Source organism: Lissotriton helveticus, chromosome 5_1 (assembly GCF_964261635.1).
Source record: "Lissotriton helveticus chromosome 5_1, aLisHel1.1, whole genome shotgun sequence".
Taxonomy (NCBI): domain Eukaryota; kingdom Metazoa; phylum Chordata; class Amphibia; order Caudata; family Salamandridae; genus Lissotriton; species Lissotriton helveticus.
This window is the reverse complement of record NC_136065.1, coordinates 1,296,675,833-1,296,699,130: the sequence shown is the minus strand read 5'-3', so window position 1 is coordinate 1,296,699,130 and position 23,298 is coordinate 1,296,675,833. Positions and strand designations below refer to the sequence as shown.

General features: G+C 44.0%; 1 protein-coding gene across 2 annotated transcripts in view; it reads right to left on the bottom strand.

Annotated features, from left to right (window-relative positions):
- Nucleotides 1-23,298, bottom strand: part of DENND2D (DENN domain containing 2D) — a 796,377-nt gene that overhangs the window by 27,090 nt on the left and 745,989 nt on the right. Inside the window, exon 11 of one of the 2 annotated variants that reach the window (XM_078644124.1) lies at nucleotides 14,250-14,489. The exons of the other annotated variant lie outside the window; for it this stretch is intronic. Within the exon in view, the coding sequence (XP_078500250.1) occupies nucleotides 14,250-14,489 (240 nt within the window). The remainder of the gene's footprint in view (nucleotides 1-14,249; nucleotides 14,490-23,298) is intronic. 2 annotated transcript variants of the gene reach the window in all.

Sequence of the window (23,298 nt, the reverse complement as noted above, 5' to 3'; positions counted from 1 at the left end):
TTAAAGAAACCGGGCCTTGAAAAAAGTGACCTGAAGAATTACAGGCCCATTGCCAGTCTCCCTTTCATAGCAAAAGTGGTCGAAAAGGCTATGAATCTACAACTCTCGGAGTATCTTGAGAATTACAGACGGCTTGATGACACACAGTTCGGATTCCGGAAATATCATGGGACCGAAACAGCCTTAATTAAGGCGGCAGATGAAGTGCGAGTTATACGACATCAGGGTGGGACAGCACTTCTGGTAATGTTGGACTTGTCTGCAGCCTTCGACACGGTCGATCATAAGATCTTGATCGACCGTGTCGGTAATATGGGCATTGGACAAACGGCAATTAAATTGCTCGCCTCATTCCTCAAGGACAGAACCCAGGCTGTCGCCCTGGGGACATACCAATCTGCTCAGTTGTCTCTGCCGTGTGGAGTTCCTCAAGGCTCATCCCTAAGTCCGACACTATTTAATATCTATGTGTCGGACCTTGCTAGTGTCATCAAAAGCCATGGGATGAGCCTAACTTCCTACGCAGATGACACGCAATTGGTACTCGCCATTAAAGGCGATGGTCTGGAGATGGCTCAACGCTTTCAAGAAGGAATGTTGGCCATAGATGACTGGATGGGGATAAACAGCTTAAAACTAAACTCTGAAAAAACCGAGGTGGTCATTTTTGGACCACTTGAACCACCTTGGTCCTCAACCTGGTGGCCATCTACTCTCGGAGCTCTCCCAACCCCAGTGGCTAAGGTCAGAAATTTAGGAGTCACCTTCGACGATGCTCTCATTTTCATAGACCATGCGAATAAAGTAGCGTCAACGGCACACTATAAGCTACGCATGATCAAGAAAATAAGTCCGTTCTTACCAGCAGCTGCCATTAAAACTCTGGTTAGCTCCCTGGTTCTGTCGGCCCTTGACTCCTGCAATGGTTTATTTTTAAACATTCAGGCCAGGGTCCTTAAAAAGCTGCAGTCGATACAAAATGCTGCTGCACGTCTACTCTCCGGACTTCCAAAATTTGCAGCAATATCAGGAACAATAAAAGATTTACATTGGTTGACCATCCATAATAGGATTAAATTTAAATCCTTATGTTTAGTCTACAAGTCCTTAAACAATAAAAGTCCCCAATTTCTAAAGGACCAGTTGGTTCGATACCTGCCCCCTAGACAGCTCCGGTCCTCCAATCTCAACCAACTAATGGTCCCTCGGTCCAAAACAGTTTCATGGGGCGACCGTCGTTTCTTGACAGCGGCACCTAAATTATGGAACACCTTGCCACAAGATATCAGACTAAGCCCATCACTTCTGCAGTTTCGCAAGAAACTAAAGACATGGTTGTTTAACCAATAGTTGTTATCTCTGAATCAATTCGGATACTACAAGCCGCACTGAACAACAATTCTGCAAATCTCAGCGCCAAGACGCCCTCGGGTATAAGCTGCGCTTTATAAATGTCAAACATAAACATAAAGAGGATTCGATAAAATTTGACAGACAACGGGTGACGTGGGCCTCCATTAATTTTGAAAAGTAGGGAAGGAGGGAGATAGGGCGATAATTCGATGGTTCCAGAGGGTCGGCGCCAGGTTTCTTGAGGAGGGGCACAAGGATGGCCTCCTTGAGAGAGCTAGGAACGATACCGCTGCTGAGTGAACCATTCAGCAGGGGTAGAATGCAGTCAGGGAGATTGAGGCAGATACTCCGGAAGACAGAAGGCGGACAGCTGTCATTAGGGGAGCCAGATTTCACGCGAGTGGCGAGTTCCTCTAATGAAATAGGGTTCAGGACGGGGAGAGTAGAGAGGATAGAGGGATTGTCGGAGGAGGTGTCCGGAGGGTGGGGCAGAGGTAGGAGAGGAATAGAATTTTTGATTTTTGTAATCTTTTCTACAAAAAAGAGGTTGAGGGTATCACATGCCTCTTGAGTGGGAGTCTGAGCTGGGAGGGTTCGGTCGTCAGTAGTAAGTTTGTTCTTGACTTTGAACACCTCCTTTGATTTGTTGACCGCTGACGAGATCCTGTTGGAAAAGTGTTCCGTTTTGGCTAGGGTAATGGCAGTTTTATATTCCCTGCGCGCAGTCATGTAAGACTGCCTGGCTGAGTTGGAGTAGTCGCGTCTCCAGATACGTTCCAGCTGGCGCGTTTTTAATTTGTGTTGTTTAAGGTCATCAGAGAACCACCTGTGGGAGTTATGATGCCTAGTGCGGGGGAATTTGATCAAGGGGGCAAAGAGGTCGCTGGCCGACTTCAGCCAGGATTTGATGTCATGTTCTATTGCTTCGACGTTATCAGAGGAGTTGAAGGCTGGACGAGTGTCGGCAAGGGTTGTGAGGAAGCCCTGGGAGTCATATGTACTCCATTTTCATGAGGAGCCCCCAGCCATCAAAGGGGCAGGCGTTCGGCCGACGCCAGTGATGGTGGTGTCTACTAAGTAGTGGTCTGACCAGACACAGGGGGATATAGCAGGCTGGGACAGAGCCAGATTGCAGGTCCAGATCTGGTCCAGGATGTGGCCCTTAATGTGGGTGGGTTGGGTGACCTGTTGGGTGAGGTTCAGACTGTTAAGAGTCTCAAAGAGCTCGATAGCATGGGGGCCAGCATTAGTGTCATTGAACCAATAATTTAGGTCGCCGAAGAGGGCGAAACTGGAGTGCAGCGTAAGTAGATTGGACAATTGCTCGTTCAAGATGGTGGAGAAGGATGGCATAGGGTGAGGAGGGCGGTATAAGAGGAGGAGGGTGAGGGCAGCGGTACCAGTTTCTACACTAATGAGTAGATTATCCACCTCAGGAAGTGGGAGGGAGAGAGAGGAGATAGAGTTTAGGCGCTTGGATATGATGGCCGCCACCCCACCCCCGGGCCGGTCACCGGGGCGGTCGGCATGGAGAATGTAATAATCAGGGGGGAGGGTCGCCAAGGTATCTGGGAGGGACTCTGACGTTAACCATGTTTCCGTGAGCAGGAGTATGTCAGGGCTGTTGTCGGTCAACAGAATGAAAATATCTTCGTAATGCTTTACTAGGGAGCGGGTGTTCAAATATGACACCCTGATGGAAGTAGCGTTCCTAGACGGGTGGATTGGAGGTGTGCGTCCGCATGGGGGGTGTAGATCGGGGAGCGTAATGCCGGCTGTGTGGATACGGCGGATGGTGTTAGGAGACAGTGGGGGGGGCAAAATGCTGTAGTTCTCTGAGAGATTGAGATGAGTATGAGATGAGATGGCCAGCGTGGCGTGCCCTAGTGCCCGTCCTGGCGCGGACAGGCTTTCCTTTGGCGCGCCCGCTGCGCTCGTCGGCTGCGCGTCCGAAAGATGCACATTTTTTATAGGTGTGGAGGGGCGGCGTCGGGGGGGTGGGGGCGTGGCCTCAGGAAGGGGCGTGGCCTCTGTCCTCGCCGAGATGGCGGTAGGGAGAAGTTGGTAGTTCTGGGGGCCGCAGCAGCGCTAAATCCACTGCGCGACAACAAGCAGGTACAGGTGAGTGCCTAGTACAACAAGTAAAGTGACAGTAATTACAAGAGTAAAATTTTAAAATTGGTTAGAAAACGCTCTCGGCTTCCGCCTCAAGAGCACGAGTCTATCTCAATGCGCGGCGCTTGTGATCAGCGCTATTTGTAGGGCGGCGTCGGGGGCGTGGCCTCAGGAAGGGGCGTGGCCTCCATCCTCGCCGAGATGGCGGTAGGGAGAAGTTGGTAGTTCTGGGGGCCGCAGCAGCGTTAAATCCACTGCGCGACAACAAGCAGGTACAGGTGAGTGCCTAGTACAACAAGTAAAGTGACAGTAATTACAAGAGTAAAATTTTAAAATTGGTTAGAAAACGCTCTCGTCTTCCGCCTCAAGAGCACGAGTCTATCTCAATGTGCGGCAGAGGGGTAGAGGATCTGCAACTTAATTCTTATTAGAATCTCTTCGAAATGCCTGATAGGCAGAGCTGCCTACCAAGATCTTGTAATTAAGAAACATTATTAAATATTTGCGTCCATATATATAAATGTATATCCAGATGATACACATAGGAGCTATTGGTCTGCTCTTTTCATCAGTCATTGGCTCTCTTTGCCATCTGAAAGACAGCATTTTCTGATCACATATGCACATCTAACGAAAACGTGTGCGCTTCAGTGCAGGGCGACTATTTCAGTAATTTTGTTTTCTCCTTTTTTAGTTTCCCTTTAATTTGTTTGCTTCTACTCTTTCTATAAATTTGTTATTAAGATAATACTACAGCAGGCAGTGCTAATGAGTCACTTAGTTGCCACACATTTGATTTGCAGCACCCCACATCCCGCATGGCCATTAACACTAAAGCGAGCATTCATTTTGGAAAGCTGTTGACCATAGTGGATCATTGTTTTACCACTGCAACATGGCCTAATGTTGAGGCCACACTGGAACTTTAATACAATGATAGAGTATGTGCAATATCACTGCAAGTAGAACATCTGAAATGTTCATTATTACAAGCATGTGCTCACCATGTTTGGTGCCCGGCATGTTTAAAAAACAATTCTGTTTGTATTCTTTTAATGTATTTTGCATATCTTGCGTTGAATCTGGATGTTTTATTGTAGAAGTGTCAGAGGGGGAATGCAAGAATGAATCGGCGGAGTGTAAAGAAAAGTGCATGTATAATGTCTTATTGAGCTCCTAAACCCATTAATGAGACAACGGCCACTTTTATTCATAAGCAAGTCCTATTTGCATTGTCAATCCTTATTAAATATTGCAATTTCGTTCTTACTATTTCCCAATTTAATAATACTCAGTTTTCCAACTCTGAACAAAGTCAGGCTGCTGTGCCCCTTGGGAAGTTGAATTGTGAAGTGCAGTTCACTGAAGATGCTAATAACGAGCGTTGAAATAATAGAGCTATCTCGTCACCAAACTAAAACAAATGTACAGTTAGCTCCATCAATCTGTACTTTCTTCTCATCTCCTCTCGGCTAGGAGATGTTCCAACTACTTCACGCCCATCCTGTGGATCTTCATTGGCCCATGGCCTGAAAACTACTTATACACATTACAACTTGGTAGGAGATCCATCATGATCAAGGTACGCTGCTATGGCACTCAGAGTATGTGCCTTGAAACAACATTACAATGTCGTTCACCACTAATATATGATGTTCTAACCAGTCGTATTTCCCTGGAGACCAACTTTAAGTGTTTATCACTTGGCTCAATATGAAAATAAAAATATCCTTATTCGCCACAGTGAACTCTGAAAATCTTTATAAAATGTATCCTAAAACTAAATTAGATCATGCAACCCGGAAAGCAGTTGAAAGACCCAATATGACATAATATCAGTTTGATAAATAAATTACATGCTTCTTTTGGGCATTATAAGCCCATATAAAAGTCTTTTTTGGGAGAAATGTAGTCATTAACTTTTTATTTTCACCAATGCTCAACAAAAGTTTTTTAAGCTGCATTTAAGTGTTAGACTTTGCATCTTTGAAGTTGAAAGGGTTTTGTAAAGCGCTCTACTACCAAACGGTTTCTTGGCGCTGCAGAGGGAAACTGACCTGAGGGGAGAGGGGGAGGTGCGTTTAGGAAGAGTATGCAGAGGAGAAGAGGTGGGTTTTCTGAGCTGCACGGAAATCCAGGTAGGAGGGAATAGATCTGATCGCTGGGGGGAGTGCATTCCAAAACAGGGGGGCAAGAGTCGAGAATCTGGAGCCACCCGATTTCTTATTACGGAAGCGAGGGATATTGAGGAGGCACTGGGTGGAGGAGCGGTGATTTCTGGTTGGAGCATATGCGGTGATTGTTGATCTGATGAAGACAGGGGCAGTGCCAGCTAAGGACATGAAGGTCAGACAGCCCATCTTGAAAAGCAAGCGTTCCCTAATGGGGAGCAAATGGAGAGTCTTTAGCAGAGGGGTGGTATGACTTGATTTAGGGAGCCTGTAGATGAGGCGAGCCGCTTGATTCTGGATAAGCTGCAAGCGACGGCGCTCGTAGGCAGGAATGCCCACATAAAGGGCATTGCCGTAATCCAGGCGGGACAGAATCATTGCCATGACAATGAGTTTGAGGGCTTCGTCCGAGAAGTAGCGCGAGACTTTGCGGATGGTTCTCAGGGACAGAAAACAAAAGGAGACCACCGAACTAATCTGCGGGCGCATAGAGAGGTCTTGGCTGATTTTGATGCCCAGGGTTTTCACGGAAGCAGAGGGAGAACCAAAGATGGGGGGCCAAAAAGCAGAGGACCAGGTATTAGAGGGACCACCAGTGAGAACCAACTCCATCTCATCAGTATTCAATTTCAGGTGATTAAGGTTCATCCAGTTGTAGATAAAAGTTAAAGTGGAATGAACCCTAGAAATTGAATCAGGAGAGGAAGAGAGGTTGAAAATGAGCTGGAGGTCGTCAGCGTAATTAAACGCCGTGACCTCCATATCCTGTAGAGCAACAATGAGGGGGTGAATGTAAAGGTTAAACAGGAGGGGAGAGAGTGAAGAGCCCTGGGGAACCCCACAAGAGACAGGGCAGGTAGGGGCAAAAAAGCCTTCCAATCGAACAGCCTGCGTACGTACGGCCTGCAAGGAAAGAGGTAAGCCACGCCAAGGCCGACCCCTGCAGGCCGGCGCCCCTGACACGGTCGAGTAAGATGGAATGGTCGACCGTGTCAAAGGCGGAAGAGAGATCGAGAAGGACTAAGGCCTGGGGGAAATTGGTGTCGGCGCTGCGTCTAAGCTCATCCACCACCGAGAGGACAACGGATTCCGTAGAATGTGCAGGCCGGAAACCGGCCTGGTGGGCCGCCAAGAGGTGATGGGCCTCAATGTAAGTGGAGAGTGAAGAGGTGATGTGACTCTCCAAGATCTTACCTAGGAGTGGAAGCAGCGAGATGGTTCTAAAGTTGGAGGGGGCAGTGGGATCGGCACCAGGTTTTTTAAAGATGGGGATTACCGTGGCTGATTTGAATGGGTCAGGTACGATTTTAAGGGTAATGGAAGGGTTAAGCAGGGTAATAGGAGGGACTGGGCAGTAGGAGAAAATCTCCCTCAGGATATGTGCCGGGCAAAAGTCAGCGGGGGAGCCCGTTTTTACTTTCCCCAATAGAGTGCGGAAGTCCTCTTCTGAGATCAAGGGAAATCGATCGAGAGAGGAGGGAGGCGGAGGCAGCACGGGGCAGAACAAGAAAGGAGGGGCCAGAGGGATGTTCTGCTTTATGGTGGTGATCTTCTTTATAAAATAATCATTAAGGGCGTTGCAGAGCGATTGAGAGGGAGTGGGCCTGGTAGCGGCTCTGTCGGAGGCTGCAAGCCTGTGCACAATCATGAAGATCTCCTTAGGTTTATTGACTGCCTGATGAATTTTGTGGGAAAAGTATTCTAGCTTGGCGGTGAGTATTGCCTTTTTATAGGCCCAAAGAAGACTCAGGTATTGAATCTTAAGATTAGGGCAATATCTGCAGCGCCAATGGCGCTCAGCCTGTCGAAGTGCTAATTTCTGGGATTTAAGGGCATTGGTGAACCATCTGTTGGCGTCATGAGGGCGCCGCGTTCTGACCCGTCTGAGTGGTGCGACTTGATTACAGGCTTCAGAGAGCCAAATGTTGATGGTGGCTACCTGCTTATTGGGGGGAAGATCTGTCAAGGTAGGAGCAGAGGAGGCTAAAGAATGGCCTAAGGCGGCTAGGTCCACTCTATTCCAGTTTCGAGCGTTGATGTTTTTGGGAAGAGAAGGTGAATTAACCTCCCCCAGGGAGACGGAAAAGGTAATCAAGAAGTGGTCAGGCCAAACACAGGGGGATATGACCGGTACAGAGATGGACAGATTGGCAGACCAAACTTGGTCGAGAGTGTGGCCATAAATGTGAGTGGGGGAAAAAATATGGGGAGTGAGATTGATGCAATGGAGGGAGTCTGAGAAATCTTTGGACATAGAGTCCTCCCGTGGGTCACCCGGCCAGAAGTTAAAGTCACCTAATAGGAGCACAGCGGAATTATTACCCACAAGAGTGGCCAGTAAGTCCTGTATGGCAGGGATAAAGTGGCACATGAGTTGAGGGGGGCGGTAGAGGAGCACAATAGTAAGTGGGATCGCAAGATTAGTCGAGCGTGCCACCAGAAAGTCCACAGATGTGATAGGAGGGTGGGAAAGGGTTTGGAATTGGAGATTAGATCGAACTATCATTGCCACTCCGCCGCCGGTCTTTCCCTCAGGGCGATCGGCGCGGAGGATATAATAAGGATCAGGGAGGGAAGTAAGGATGTTGGGTAGGGAAGTTGCAGTGTACCAGGTTTCGGTAAGAAACAAGATCTCAGGTTTGGTGGTATCAAGGAGGTCAAAGAGCTCTAATTGGTGCTTGACCGCAGACCGAGTATTAAGGAAAGAGACTGAGGCAGTGGGGAGGAGGCTTCCAGGGTGCTTGGGAAGGATTGCGGAGAGGCAAGGCGCGACTGCACCGTGCTCGGGCCAGGTTGCAGGGATGAGAGATTGGTGCGATCGAGTTGAGCAATTTCGAGGGAGTTGATCTGGGCCAGGGTGAAAGGGCTAATAGGCCAATCGCCATGGCATGCCAAAAGTTGGTAGGGTGAGCAGGTAAGGGAACAAGCAGAGTGAGGGGCCCCGGCCTGGTGCGGACGGGCGCAGACGGGCTTGCCTTTGGCGCGCCCGCTGCGCGGCCGGGAAAAGCACATTGTTAAAAAGGGGAAAGGAGGGGGTGTGGCCTAGCGGCAGTGGGCTTGGCCTGGACCCAGGGCGTCCCCCGAGAATGGCAGCAATCCTTTCCGTGGACCGCAGCAGCGCCTAGATCGGCTGCGCGGGTAAGGGCGGTCAAGGGAACAGGGGGAGAGTGTCCAAGTACAAGGAATAAGGTCACAACACAGTTAAAAATAGAACATAATACTATTTTAAAAAGCAACGTCGCTCCTGGCTTCCGTCTCAGGAGTCAATTACCGGCTAAGATGCGCGATGAGTGAGGCGCGGTTCGTATAGCTGAAGGGGGGCGTGCCCTAGCAGCAGTGGGCGGGGCCTGGACCCAGGGATTCCCCCGAGAATGGCGGCAATCCTTTCCGTGGACTGCAGCAGCGCCTAGATCGGCTGCGCGGGTAAGGGCGGTCAAGGGAACAGGGGGAGAGTGTCCAAGTACAAGGAATAAGGTCACAACACAGTTAAAAATAGAACTCCTCAGGAGTCAATTACCGACGTGTTTCCCCTGTCTTTTTGCTTTCCGAATCTCCTGAATTTTGACTCTGTTTTTGCTGGTTTAGTGTCTCTGCGCAGTTTCTCACTGCTGTTCAGTTTTAAAGTGCAAGTGCTCCTGTTGTGTATTGTGTTATGGATTGGTGTTTGCATGATTGGCATGTTTGATTTACTAGTAAGTCCCTAGTACACTGCACTTAGAGTGCCAGGGCCTGTAAATCAAATGCTATTAGTGGGCTTGTAGCACTGATTGTGCCACCCAAAGATGTACCCCTGTAAAGGTAACTCAGACCTGCCACCGTAGAGTCTGTGCGCGGTTGGTAACTGCCATGTCGCCTTGGCAAGTGCACCCTCTTGCCAGGCCCTGATCTTCCCTTTTATAAGTCACCCCCAAGGTAAGCACAAGATACCCCTGTGCATGTTAGAGGTAGTACATGTTCTGGTGTGTGTGACATGTCCTGGTAGTGAATTAGAGTGCATTTCGTTTGCAGTATGGAAAGGCTATCTGTCTCATGAGGTAGAATGGGAGTTTATTTATAACATTTTATAAATACAACTTCCCATTGGGATAAGATAGGAAAATAGAGTTTAGTATGCCTGGACTCAGAATGTAAAAATGCATATTTTAGTAAAGATGATTTTTATGTTCTGTGTTTAAAAATGCCCCTTTTAAAAAGTAAAGTATTTTCTTGCTTAGCCATTATGTGTGCCTCTGCCGTGTTTGTGGATTGACTGTCTAGCTTTGGAGTGACAGGGGCTGGGAATGTGCATTCTCTTCAGACAGCACCTGGGGGGGTGGAGGGGAGGAGGGTCAAGGTGTATCCTGCCTTTCCTGGATGAGTCAGGGGTGGGCTGAATTTAGAGTAGTGGGAGGAGATTTCCTTGCACCTGAATGGACCTGGTCTGCTGTAGACAATGCTATCTAAGCCTCCTGCAGGGAAGCTGGGCCAGGGAGGACCAAACTGGTTTGGACTAAGCACAGACACTCTCTGCTGACACAACAAAGGAATTTGGAGTATAAATATTGGGGCCTAGGCCCCAGAACTTTAGAATTTGCAGGAATCAAGGAACCTGTTTAGAAGAAGAGCTGGAAGAGCTGCCAGGAGGAGTACTGCCCCTTTGCGATGTTGTTTTGTTGAGTTGGCCTGCAGTTGCTGCTTCTGCCTTAGGCAGCGAAAGAACTGGACTGAGCTTTCTTTACTTGTGCTGAGTATCTGCAAAGGCTTGAAGTAGAGCTTGCCTCCTGTTCTGAAGTCTCAGGGTCTGCAAAGATTCCCCCAATCTCTGGGTAGCACCTCTGGAACCGCTGTTTCAGTTGCCACAGAGAAGGGAAACACAAATTCCTCTGTCGCAGGCTCTGTGTCCTGACGGCACAGCAGAGGGCACCGTCCACATCTCGCACCGCAACCATGGTCATACCAAGAATGATCACCAATGCTGCCACCACCAAGCTGCTGCATTCACCGTTTCCTGTGGGCACCGCATTCTGTACCGCTTCGCTTCACTTCACTTCCCCATCTTGCTCTCGCCGACGCAATTGCTGCTGCTGACTTTGACACTTGTGACTGCATCGTGGCTGGGGGCACTGCTCGTAAGTTTCACGATGCACTGCCTCATCCCACACTGCCGTCCGGGCGGACTGACGCCAGCTCCCGCAAACCGGCTCTGTCGCTTGCACCACAACCTGCCAGCACTGCATCAAGCCCCGGCTCACCCTGCACCGTAAGCATTGGTCTCACTGACGCCGTCTGGACGATCGTCACCGAGCCGCTGCCTGCACCGCATCGTGAGGGCACTGCACCATGCACTGCATCCATTTTGCAACGCTAACGCAACAGTTGCCAAGACCGGCTTGCACCAATGTGCCCACCGCAACGAGAAAGGTACTGTTCACAAATCTGTCCACGCTTTCGCTGGCCTGTACTGAGGCAGTCGGCTGGAACTGTTTGCAGCATTGCCGAAGCCCTGTACAGAGCTACTGACTCATAAGAACTGTGTTGAGATATTTCTCCAATTTTAAGGATATATTGCAAAGTATATATTTTTAAGTACTGTATATTGTATTCTTATCGTTTTGGTCTTGTTTTAGATATATAAAAATATTGGATATTTTTAGACTGGTGTGGAGTCCATTTTGTGTTTCACTGTATTACTGTTGGTTATGTGAAAATGATTTACACACTGCCTCTGAAATAAGCCTGACTGCGCTTGTCAAGCTACCAAGGGGGTGAGCAGGGGTTATTTTAGGAGTGTAACTCCCTTAACCCTGACTAGGAAGAAGGGTCCCTACTTGGACAAAGGTGCAAACAATTGCCAACTAGTGACCCCCATTTCTAAGACTAAGCATAGGATGAAAACAGCACAAATAATAGTTCATGCCCTTCGTCATTCAAAAAGCATGCTTTGGTTCAAGTCTGAAGAGCCGGTCCTACTCTGGAACAGACTTGAATGTGCCTTTGGCTAAAGAAGACATATGGATATTACACAAAACTGGATAACCTATACACACCATATTTGTGATTTATTCTAAATTGTCCTGCTTAACTACAGGCGCTATACTTTTTATGGTCTTGCGACAGCTTTGTAATCAGTAGATCGAGATATAATTTGAGTAGGATTTTGGTTTGCCAAATGTTTATGATGGTTTGCTCGCCTATTCTATTCTCTGCTTTTGTTTCGAAAATGATCCTCCTGCTTTATGTGTTTGTTTCACACTGTTTTTAATTGGATGAAAATATTTTTCCACTTTTAAAGTCAAGGACCTATTTTCCTTTCGAATGTTCCATGTCATTTCACTTTTTGCACTCAACCGGAGTACACAACGCTTCTTCTTTTTCAGGACACACATTGATGCTTTCTCATCTTTAGGGCCCTCTACCCCCCAGATCCCCGAGTCTAGGCTTGTCATTGGAGAAGGGACAGAACAAACATCAGAACTTGCCAGTATTGCCTCTGCCACAACTTGTACCATTGCGATTAAATAACTAGCAAAGCCAATAGTAGAGGCAGGACATCTTGGTATTGTATTTTGAGTACATTATAATTGTTACATCATTTTACGATGGACTTGACATTAACATAACATTTATTTGTCACGCGCACGTTCACCCCAGGGTATCTTGGTGCTGAATAACAGATGTTTATTGTTACCCATCTCAATGGTACTCATTTTATAGACCTCAGAAGGATGAAAGGCTGAGTGGATCTGCCGGAATTTTAACCTGTGACCATGAGGTTGATCACAGCCCCCTACAGTGAACGCATTAGTCCACTAAGCCACCAGACCCGGCATTTACATGCAAAGTAACATCCATCTTGCAATGGTACAACGGTAATGCAGTACTTAAAATAACATCCCAAGATGGCCGTCCATTGCAGATGGTCTTGCCATTCCTTATGCCATAACTGTGCATTCACATGTACAGGCAACAGAGACGAGTGTGAACGATTGGCTTGCCAAAGCTTGTTTCATTTTATTGACAGGAGCACTATTCAGCACCAGGTGCACTAGTGTGAAAAGCAATATACATTACTGTAATGCACATTTTTAATATACTGTCCCTTTCAAACCAGACGTGCCCAACAGTAATGTAATGTACTCTTATCTCCTCTTGGAGGAAATGGACATCTATATGTGGCTAGAGCCTTTGGCATCTACTGTTGTACCTGCCCTTAATGCCACAATGGACTTCTCCATCTACAATCTTGGAGGCTAACAATATATAAGACAAAAGGGTTTGGAGTCAAAATACGGCACAGTTATAAAGTTTAAGTGGATGGAAGCTATCTGGAATCACAGTGTTAGTGCAAAAATAAATTCCTCTTGTTTTCTGTAATCAAAAGTACCTCACCACATTACAGTCTTATGAAAGACAGTTCATAAAATGCAAGAACATATTTTTAAAAGATTGAGACAGTGATTTAAACTTTGGCAAATGAGCTGCTAAACCATAAAGTTGGCAAGAGCTTCACAGCAACCTTTAAAATCCCTATGGTGTGTTGAGGGAGGAAACGTTCACCAGAAGCAGCCTCACAGACATGACAAGTACAGTTTTCGGCGAAAATGTAATGTTGGTAGGGCCACCATGACATGTTTATAACTTAATTGTTGTCCACAAACAATCTCCAAAGCAGAGATTTGTTTCTGAAAAACAAAAAAATGTCCCTGGTGCACATGGATTTGTCTTCCTGCATGTCAGAAACATTTTGGTTGCATTTCTTCCTCTTTGTGACCTTTACACCTTACATAGAGATCACGAACAGGAAAATAATATATTTACGTTGGATGATCACCTATTATCACAAAGGCCCACCCTCTATGACACCCAGTGTTTGATGGGCCATGTTAAACGTTTCTGATGGCAGAGCCTGTTGAGGCTTAATCATTGGAAACCAAAAACCAAGAGCTTCTCTGCCCAAAACAGACAAGGAAATATGAGAGTTGGACACACAGGACATTCATTTTTTTTGGTGGATGTCCCTTTTCTGCTCCTCTCTACAAGAGGCACCAAGTGTTGTAGTTCCCATTCACTTGCTTCTGAAATCATAAAAGGAGGAAGTCAAATGCACGATGGGCAATGCAAAACGACACACTCAAGTATTTAGGGAGCTTACAAGCTAAACAAGGATGTGGTCTAACAGCTAGAGAGGTCGACCAACAGCAGGCAGGACACAGCTATATGAGAAAATAGTGCGCGGAGTCTGTAATTAAAGCCTAACGAGCAACAACACACATAACAGGGGGTGTCGCCATGGGAGGTTACAAAATTAGACAAGGCGTTACTAAGGAGGGTCTCCCAAGCCTTTTGACCAAGGAACAGCCACATTTTCCAGTGAACAATGACACAAGCCAATGAAAAATGTGGGTGGAGAGTGTGCGGAGCTTCAAGTCTCAACCTAAATACAGCACACCTCGCATAGCAGCGTATGTGCTGCCCAGGCTCGACCTAAAAATGAATGTGTCTGTCTGTAACGCAACTTATGCTCATGTAAAGAGCTCTGATACCTTCGGGTCGAGTATGCGCTATATCAAACTCCCCAACAAAAAATACAATTTGGGTAGGTGACAATGCACACACTAAATAAGGATGTACCTTCTTGTGATGCCGGACTTTTTTCTGCTTCCTGTATAAATATTGAAAACATCTGTGTTTTCACCAATTTTTTCACAAATCTTCGAATTGACTTGGACTTTATATCTTGACAGAAAGATTTTTCTTGGAACCTGGGTGGCTCATTTGTGCTCCGTTTGATATGTGAGGCGTAGTGTCCAACCGTCCTGACAAAGAAGTGCATGAAGGTATCTGAAACACTCTTGTTCACTTGCTCTGGTGCTGAAAAAAAAACAAATCAAATCCACTGTGGGAATTTTTCGTTCTCAAAGAATATACACAGGTTGTCTTTTATGATTTCAATTAGTGTGACTGACCATTTCTGTAACCCAAGCACTCCCCCATGTCTCATTTCCACACATTATCAACAAGTAAATGCTATTCTCAGCTGGAAGACACCAACACCTTCCAGAACAGGCTACAGATAGTCACTCAGAGTAAACTGTTTTTAAAGGTTCACATGCTTAGAATGGGAAACAGCCTTAACGGATGAACCCTGCATCCTGCAGGATTAACCACGAATAGTTCTTTACCATGCACAATTTTACAAAGAATATGCCTTTATCACGCATGGTTTTACAACAGATATCGTTGTAAAGGCATGAATGGTAAAGGTATATGAGTGGTAAAGGTTTTCCAAGTAAATGTATATATAGTGTATATATATTACTAAATACCCGCAAAGTAAAAGAAAGAGAGCGAAAGAGAGAGAGAGCGAGAGAGCGAGAGAGAGCGAGCGAGAGCGAGCGAGAGTGTCTGTGTATATATAGATGTTTTCTTAGGGTTCAGGGCAGGTATAGGTTTTATGGGTAGGAAGGGCACTCTGGCAAGGGCATTTTAAGGGTTTAAGGGAATTTTCTTTAGAGTTTAGGGTGGGTAAGGTTATTTGGGTGGCAAGGAAATTTTTAGGGTTCAGGATGGGTAAGAGAATTTGGGTTGAGGGTTGTTAAAGTAAAATAAATTATACATTAATAATATCTCTTCAATATTTACATCAACACACATGTATATAAAAATATATTTGTATTTTATATATATATATATTTATTTGTAAAAATATATATACACATACATATATGTATAAAAATACATATAAATAAACATATTTGTTTTTAAAACACAAATGCCTTCACTACGCATGCCTTTGCAATGAAAATGTAAGTACTTCACAGGTAAATATATATATATATATATATATATATATATATATATATATATATATATATATATATATATATATATATATATATATATATATATATATATATATATATATATATATACACACACACACTCCTGGTCACTATTTCTCCATGAAAAAACCAGAGTCGGAGCCCAAATGTATTCCGGTGCTGTCAGTTTATTCGGCAGAGAAAACCCAACGCGTTTCGAGATCCGCCGATCTCTTGGTCACGGGTGGGGCTTTGCTGGTACTGACATTCATTTAAAGAAACATACTGTTTACAAAGTTATGCACGTGATTATGGACATAAAGAAAATACCATTTCAGGCTAAGTCTGTTAAATTAGAAACATTGTTTCAAGTAAACAATTGTATCAGTTCCAAACAGAAAATTGGAATTCGTTGGGAAGCCACATTCTTGACTTATTTTTCGACTTCTCAAATTATGGTACATGTGGTGGTCTGGCCCACTGACATGTACCTAAAAGAAGGTTTAATGCAACTGTCTGATGAACATAATTACATGAAAGCAACCAGAGAGGACTACAATGTATCCAAATGTACCTATATTGACAAATTGTGTGACTGGAAAGCCAGAGGTATACTTGAGGATGATGAGTTCAATTACCTCCAGGTGAAATATCCAAAAATACCTGCACTATATTTGCTCCCTAAGCTACACAAAAATCTACAGGCACCTCCACACAAAAATCTACAGGCACCTCCCGGCAGACCTATTGTTTCGTCGGTTGGTAGTCTGTATGAAAAAACTAGCAGATATGTAGTCCACTTTCTGCAGCCTTATGTGACTAGCTTACCCTCATATGTTAGGGATTCATCTGATTTTTTACGTATCATCAAGGATATTGTGTGGAGTCCTCAATATTGGCTGGTTAGCTTTGATGTGGCTAGTTTGTACACCAGTATCCCACAGGAGCTAGGAGTAGAAGCATGTAAATTCTATCTCAGTAACAGATCGGTTTCCCTTCTATCACACACCAACATGTTACTTGACATGATTTGGGAGTGTATGAATAACAACTTTTTCATTTTCAATAAATCAATGTTTAAACAAATCCGGGGGGTGGCGATGGGTACTTGCTTTGCCCCCAGCCTAGCTTGTTTATATCTGGGCTGGTGGGAGGAGCAAGTGGTGAAGAAGATCTCCCACTACAGTGCCCACGTCATCCTCTGGAAGAGGTACATAGACCTCAGTGATGTCACTGACCATGTCATGAATGATGTAATATGTGACATCATCAGCAGTGGATTGCGGGTGCGCGAAATATAGTTAGTACAACTAACTATATAGGAGCAATTTCAATGGTTTTGTATGAGTGAAATGTCCAGCTAACTATAACACCCCTAAAACGTATAGTTTTTTGAGTGAATTTGAAAGGTTTTTTTAAATGCTAATTCCTAACTATACAAGGCCTGAAACCTATGGTTTTTTCAGTGAATATATATATATATATATATATATATATATATATATATATATATATATATATATATATATATATATATATATATATATCCAAGAGCTGGATAGCTCGAAAGGCGTGTTTTTTTGCCCGTGAATAAAAGAATATTTCTGCAAACTGGATTTGGTGTGGCTCGTACTTCGAAGATTTGCTGAAGTTGCTGTGTGATATATATATATATATACACACACACACACACACACATATATATATATATATATAATATATATAATATGTACAATGTTTTCAGACTTTCACTATTATTTGACCTACTTTGGCCTCCTTGAGGTAAATTGGATGTTCGCGACCCCTAAAAGGCTTAAGCCTCAGTCCCATGTGTCATTTTAGTTTTCTTATGGAGCATGAAAAAGATTGCAAACAAATGTTTAGCGCAATGTGAGATCTGACTCCATTTTATTTCTCTCCCTGGCCCTGTTTGTATATAATTTGCTCTTTTAGTCTTTTGCCCGAACCAGTTAGAGCATATGGTAACAAAACAATTGCAAAATACATACTTTGAGGTTAAACTGTGAAAATTGTAAATAAGAGTTGAATGGAGGGAGATATGAAAGACGTTCCTGTGAGAAACTGGGTTCTTGGTTGACTGAGGTGTAAGCCTTGGTCAAGCAACAGCCACAATCCTTTGCAGAGTGAACCACAAAAAGTCCATAAATTAACCTTCGGTTAACACTGGGTAGAGTGGCACAAAATGCAGTCAGGCTTAAGTTAGAGACAATATGTAAAGTGTTTATGCAGCACACAAACAGTAATAAAGTGAGAAACCAACATAAGAAAAATACCAAAACAATTTAAACAAAATTGCCAAAAATCCTATCAGTTGAACCTGAACTGGAGTTATGAATTTTTAAAGATTAAGGTTAAAAATAGCAGCTAAAAGATCAAAGCACCAACTGCAGACATCTAGTTGCACATGTCGAAAGTTAAGAACGATGAGATGGAGCGCGGTTCAGATATAAGTGAATTGGGCTAGGTCAGCACTTACTTACAGACTTAGAAAAGTTTTTTAAGAACTGTGTCTCAGAAGGTAAAGTTCAGCGGGGCAAAGGGGTGCTATGCAGGGCCATAGGGTTAGAGACATGGGGTCGGATGACCACCTTAGCCAAAGGGCCACTCTGCTAAACACTCGGTCACTCCATAAACATAACATAGAAACATTTTCACTGCTTCAGGAGGAGAGGCCGGATATCCTTGCCCTAACAGAAACATGGCTAGAGGACAACTCGGGCCCGTTATAGTGGCCTCCCTTCCCCCTGATTATGATGACCAAAAATTGCAAAAGGGGGGGAGGGGTTGCAGTATTCTACCGTAGGGCCATGACTGCCGAGAAGATAATTGAGGAAAGTCTTGATGAGACAGAAGTCATAGGGATCAAACTGGGGCTTAATTCATCCTGTCTAACAGTAGTGGTGGTATACCGTACCCCGCAGTCTACCCGACTGTTCAATGGTCTGTTTTGTAGTGTAGTTCCTATCTTCCCAATAGGCTCTGCGCATTGGAATAATACCTACAGCAGTAAAGGCCTAGGCCAGACGTTAACTAGGTCTACTACTGTCGATACTAGACTTAAGTTTTGGGTTTGCCAGCGTAGCTCAGAGTTCGCTAGAAACTTTCTCGAATGTTCAGGAAAGAATTAACTCCCCTGATTAGACAAGGGATTTAGTTTCTGACAACCATAGAACATGACAACTTTGCTCTCCCCTAATCAAGAGTGTATCTCCAGAGTCGTGTGAGCACAAGGCAATTATTTTACTCAGTCAGTACGTGCATTCTTAGTCTCATCAGATTGTAGAGAAAAGGAAGAGACGGGCGTGTTCAATAAAAAGTATTGATCAGTCTCTTTTCTCGTACAAGAGAAATGGATCGATATTATTGCAATACTTATATTTAAGTAAAGTGCATACATTAAAAGCAATAGTATAAAATAATACTGTAAAAACATTGATATGGTTTCTGAGCCATATGATGTTTAAAATGATTAAAATATATTTACATACACATATACATTTGACTAAACGTACTCAACTGGTGTTTCTAAATACGCCTACCCCGTGTACCTGACCTAAGTCTAATGCGTGGGCGGGAATAGAAAGTTACAGTTTAAGTTAAGTTTGTTTTTGCCAAGTGAATAACTAAAGAATTCTCTGTGAGGGGTTATTCAGTTCTGTACCTGGAAGTTAGGATGAATGAGGAATGGTATCTCTTTCTCTGCTCTCGATATTCCAGGCTGCCTGCGAGGGCTGCCCAGAAACGCCGGTGCTGGATTCTCGGCAGGAGAAAGCAGCGCGTCTCTCAGCGCGTCAGGAAGGCGGGGCTGCTGCCAGCGGGGTCTGCTTCTGCTCTCGGCTTCGGCAAGTATGGCTGCTCCGTCTCGTCACCACGCGTGTGTTTGCATAGGGCAAGATCGGCAATATTTATACCTTAAAGGTGCCGAGATTGACGTAAGGATGGACATAGATACGTCAATAAAGATGTCATACGACTTGCTCGTTAGCACATTCTTTTACTGAAGTTCTCTGTGAAATCAAAACAATGGCCGCACGGATTTTCCAGGTTGTCATAGGTTTGATTTGTTATGAGAACGTCGTATGCCTTATCAGGGGCTGGAGGAATGTCGCTTGTCTAATTAGATCTCAAGCGTTCTGACCTAATCAGATAACACGTTCCTGTGCCGTAGTGGGACTGCGTCAGATAACGGTATCTGCATCATGGGGGCTTTTCTTGCCTCATGGGCTGACTGTTAGTTAACTTGATAGTTAGTTTAACCAGAATAGGGTCAGGAATAGGGGGATCGATTCAGAACCTATAGGAATACATGACACCCACTCCACGCTAACTATGGTCATATTTACTAATCTATGCATAGTATAACATAGTACAACATACTATAGAGTATAGTGTATACCTTACCACCCCAAAATACATTAATGCATTTTGAAATTTTCAAATATACTGAAAAATTGCAGTCATATATATTGTATGCACTTAAGCTATGAATTAAACGCTAAAGTAAACACGCATTGGTATGCATTATCGCTTATTTGGTATATGAGAAATACACATGAAATGGCTCTTAATATGGCTATACAGAAAGAAAGTTCGAGACCATTTCATCACATAATAAAATATTCGTGAACATCCCAGCGGGCAACTAAAGTTTATAAAGTATCTAAAAATAGAAATCTTAGTTCTCTAGGAATAGTTTCTTACTTTAAGCAGAAGATAAGTGTCCCGAAAATTTTGTAAAAAATAATTTGGGGCTGCTAAAAAATTGTTGTCCGTGAACTGGTGGGAAAAATTGTTCATGTGACTTTATTTTTAAAGTTGAAGGCCGAATTCAGGGAACGCCGTGTGCGAGCTTGCTCAAAAGTCTCTATTTCTGTTCTGGAGAGAACATCATATCATTAAGGCTTTCGAAAAAACTGTCAACAGCTTCATGGGAAAGTTCCACTAAGTCGGAAATAGGTGTAACCATGCATTCGTGCGCATGATTGTCTCCATTGACATTCTGATTCGCATTGCTGACAGAAGGTCGTACCTGTTCAATGCTGCTTTCATCTTGAACTTCACTACTCTTCAATCGTAGTGGTGAAGACTCCACGAATGCCGTCATCAGGATTGGCAGCCTTTGAGGGCAGCACAAAGCGTGAACCTTGGTAGGAACCAACAATGTATCTGCATCCACTGGCGCATCCGATTGTAGCGTCAGACAGGTGTCTAACACGCATTCTTCTCCGCATAGCAGACATCTCAATACAGGTAAAACACATCTTTGCCACATTGGTCGAAATGATAGAAACCAAGTCATGTTTAGGTCTCTAAGCCGGGAGAGTCCCAGGATTTTTGATATCCGGTCCCGGTATCCAATGGCTAGGATTGTATCTTCCATTGTCGCGAGAGTTTGATCTGTGACATGGGTTGCCATAACGAAAAATAAGGACTAAAAATAGGATTCCTGCAATTAGTCCCAGGATCAGGGGAAGTCCGCCAAAAATCGAATGGACGAAATCTGGAAAAATACCCAGTATGGCTTTGAATGGTGTTAATGCCATCGAAAATACTGTCTTAAATACCTTTGAGACCCCAGTGGTATCAGAAATATTTAAGATTTCGCTCAGGATTTCCGCGAAATGTACGGGGGAATTAGTCGATAATAATGTATGTATCTCTGCAGTCGTCCTTGCGACTTGTAGATCATACGTTTCTTTTGATGACGTGAGCCTTGTAGGCGTCTGAAGAAGCACTGTTTTCATTCTGCTTAAAGTATCTATTCGAATAGAAGTAATTTTCAAACTGGGCCATGCCCTTGCCTCCCTGTCTGGAAAGGAGCTGGGGAACAAAGAACGTCCACAGCACTTGACCTTCGCTGTCGTAGTGACTAGATAAGGAGTCCCGGGCATAAGACTACAACATTTGCGGTCTACAATAAGAATGTAACTCCCATTATAGAGTCTTTGAAAGAATGGTTCTATTTCAGTTGCAGGTGCGCCTTGCTGGTGACATGAAAGGTTGTATGAATTCCCTTCACAGGCTCCATGCAAGCTAATTCCGTTACACAGAAGCGTGCCGCTTAGTGACATAGCACAATTGTTGCCACTAAGAAACACTTTCTGTCCTTTATTACTGACACATGCATGTGAATAGGGCAGGTTCCAAGTTGTTTTAAGGTACCCCTTTCCCAATTTCTCGTACATGCCAGCCTGTATATATTTTTGGCAGTATTGAAACCTGAAGGTTGAGATTGGAATATTTATGATTCCGTGGATTATCCATTCACTGACAGTTCGTTCTGACATTGTCATTGGTAATCTTTCTAGTTTTTCAATGCTCAAGATTGTATAATCAGCACCCTTTTGCGTCATACCGATTTGTCTATCAGTAAGGTTAAAGATTTGGAATAGTGACGTTGTGTTGATTAAACGCCAAGGCACATAGCCTGAACGCAGATTTTGTAACGTCCAGCCAAGCTGCACAATAGAACGCAATTGTGACTGACCATGTTGTAATAACAGTAAGTCTTGCGATAATATGTCGATTGCTGAAGACACAATGCTGTCCAAAGAAAAAATTCTGGAGGACAGAGTCATTAACCCATTGTCCACTACAGAAAGTGATTTTTCCAAATTAATACGGTCAATTTCCCGTATTCTCTCTGCTGTCTCAATTTGAGTAACCTTCCAGGCCTCATTGTATGCTGCATATACAGAGGCTGCTATGAAACGCTTTTGACGCTGTTTGCGTGGTCCCATTATGAAATCACGCAAGTCAGCACCATCAGTAAGTAAAGTTAGGTGTTGCTTAATTTCAGGCAGTGTGGAAGTTTGTAGCCACTGAAGGCATAATTTGCCCACACTGTAGGTTGTTATTATCCCTGGGTGATGTCTTTGGGGATATCTAGGGTCTGGCCTGGTCATTTTGAAACCCTGTGTTTTGTTCAGGAATCTATCTTGACAGTTATTTGTATCTGTGGGCCAGATCAACCATTGTTTCCAATCAGGATGTGTTCTGTTTTGGTTTAATATATGGTTTACGTCTATCTCTTCATCTGTATCAGAGTTATTGCTAAACATTGTTGGCTTTGGAATAGACGGTTTATTTAAATCTTTGATTTTGGCTAAGCCAAGACAGGTGGTTTGTTGAACAGTGTCATTTAAAAATATCATTTGTTCTGGGATCATGCAGGCTCTTAACAAAGCTTCTAAATCCTGTACTTGCCAATCTTTTGTACCCCAAACACTTTTCAAATCAACATTTTTGTCCCAATAATCAAATCCAAAAGTATTCATTTTTTCGAAGAATGAATCTGAATATATCAATTTTGTGTTGGTTATCATGGTTTTCATCCCTGTCTTGTTTGACAATTTAAAATAAAATGTTTCAGCATTACTTGTGTTAAAACCTGAAAAATATGAATATTTGTCGTAAACTGTTCTTGAGCTCCCTTTTGGAGGTGTAGCACAATGTTCCCATTGATTGTAATTCAAAACATTTCTAGGTTGTGCAGATTTATGTAAAAAATGGTTACCATAGTGGTTATAGCAATACATACTGTCATAATTTGTAGAACCTTGCAAATAATCATGTTTTGTAAATTTAGCAGACATTACTAAGTCAGACATCATGTTATTAATGTTTTCGAAGTCCCAATCATCAGCAAATGAGTTTGGTTTTGCAAAGTCACTCAAGGAGATCTTGATTTGGTGTGGGTATTTCAGGATCTCGACCGGACCATAAATTTCATAGTCAGTGTTGTCCCAGGCTACCCCACCAGGTATCGGATTGGCTGTGAAGTTGGCTGAAGAAAGTTCTCTTTTCTCGACGTGTGAAGATGTGTGTGGTTTGAGGAC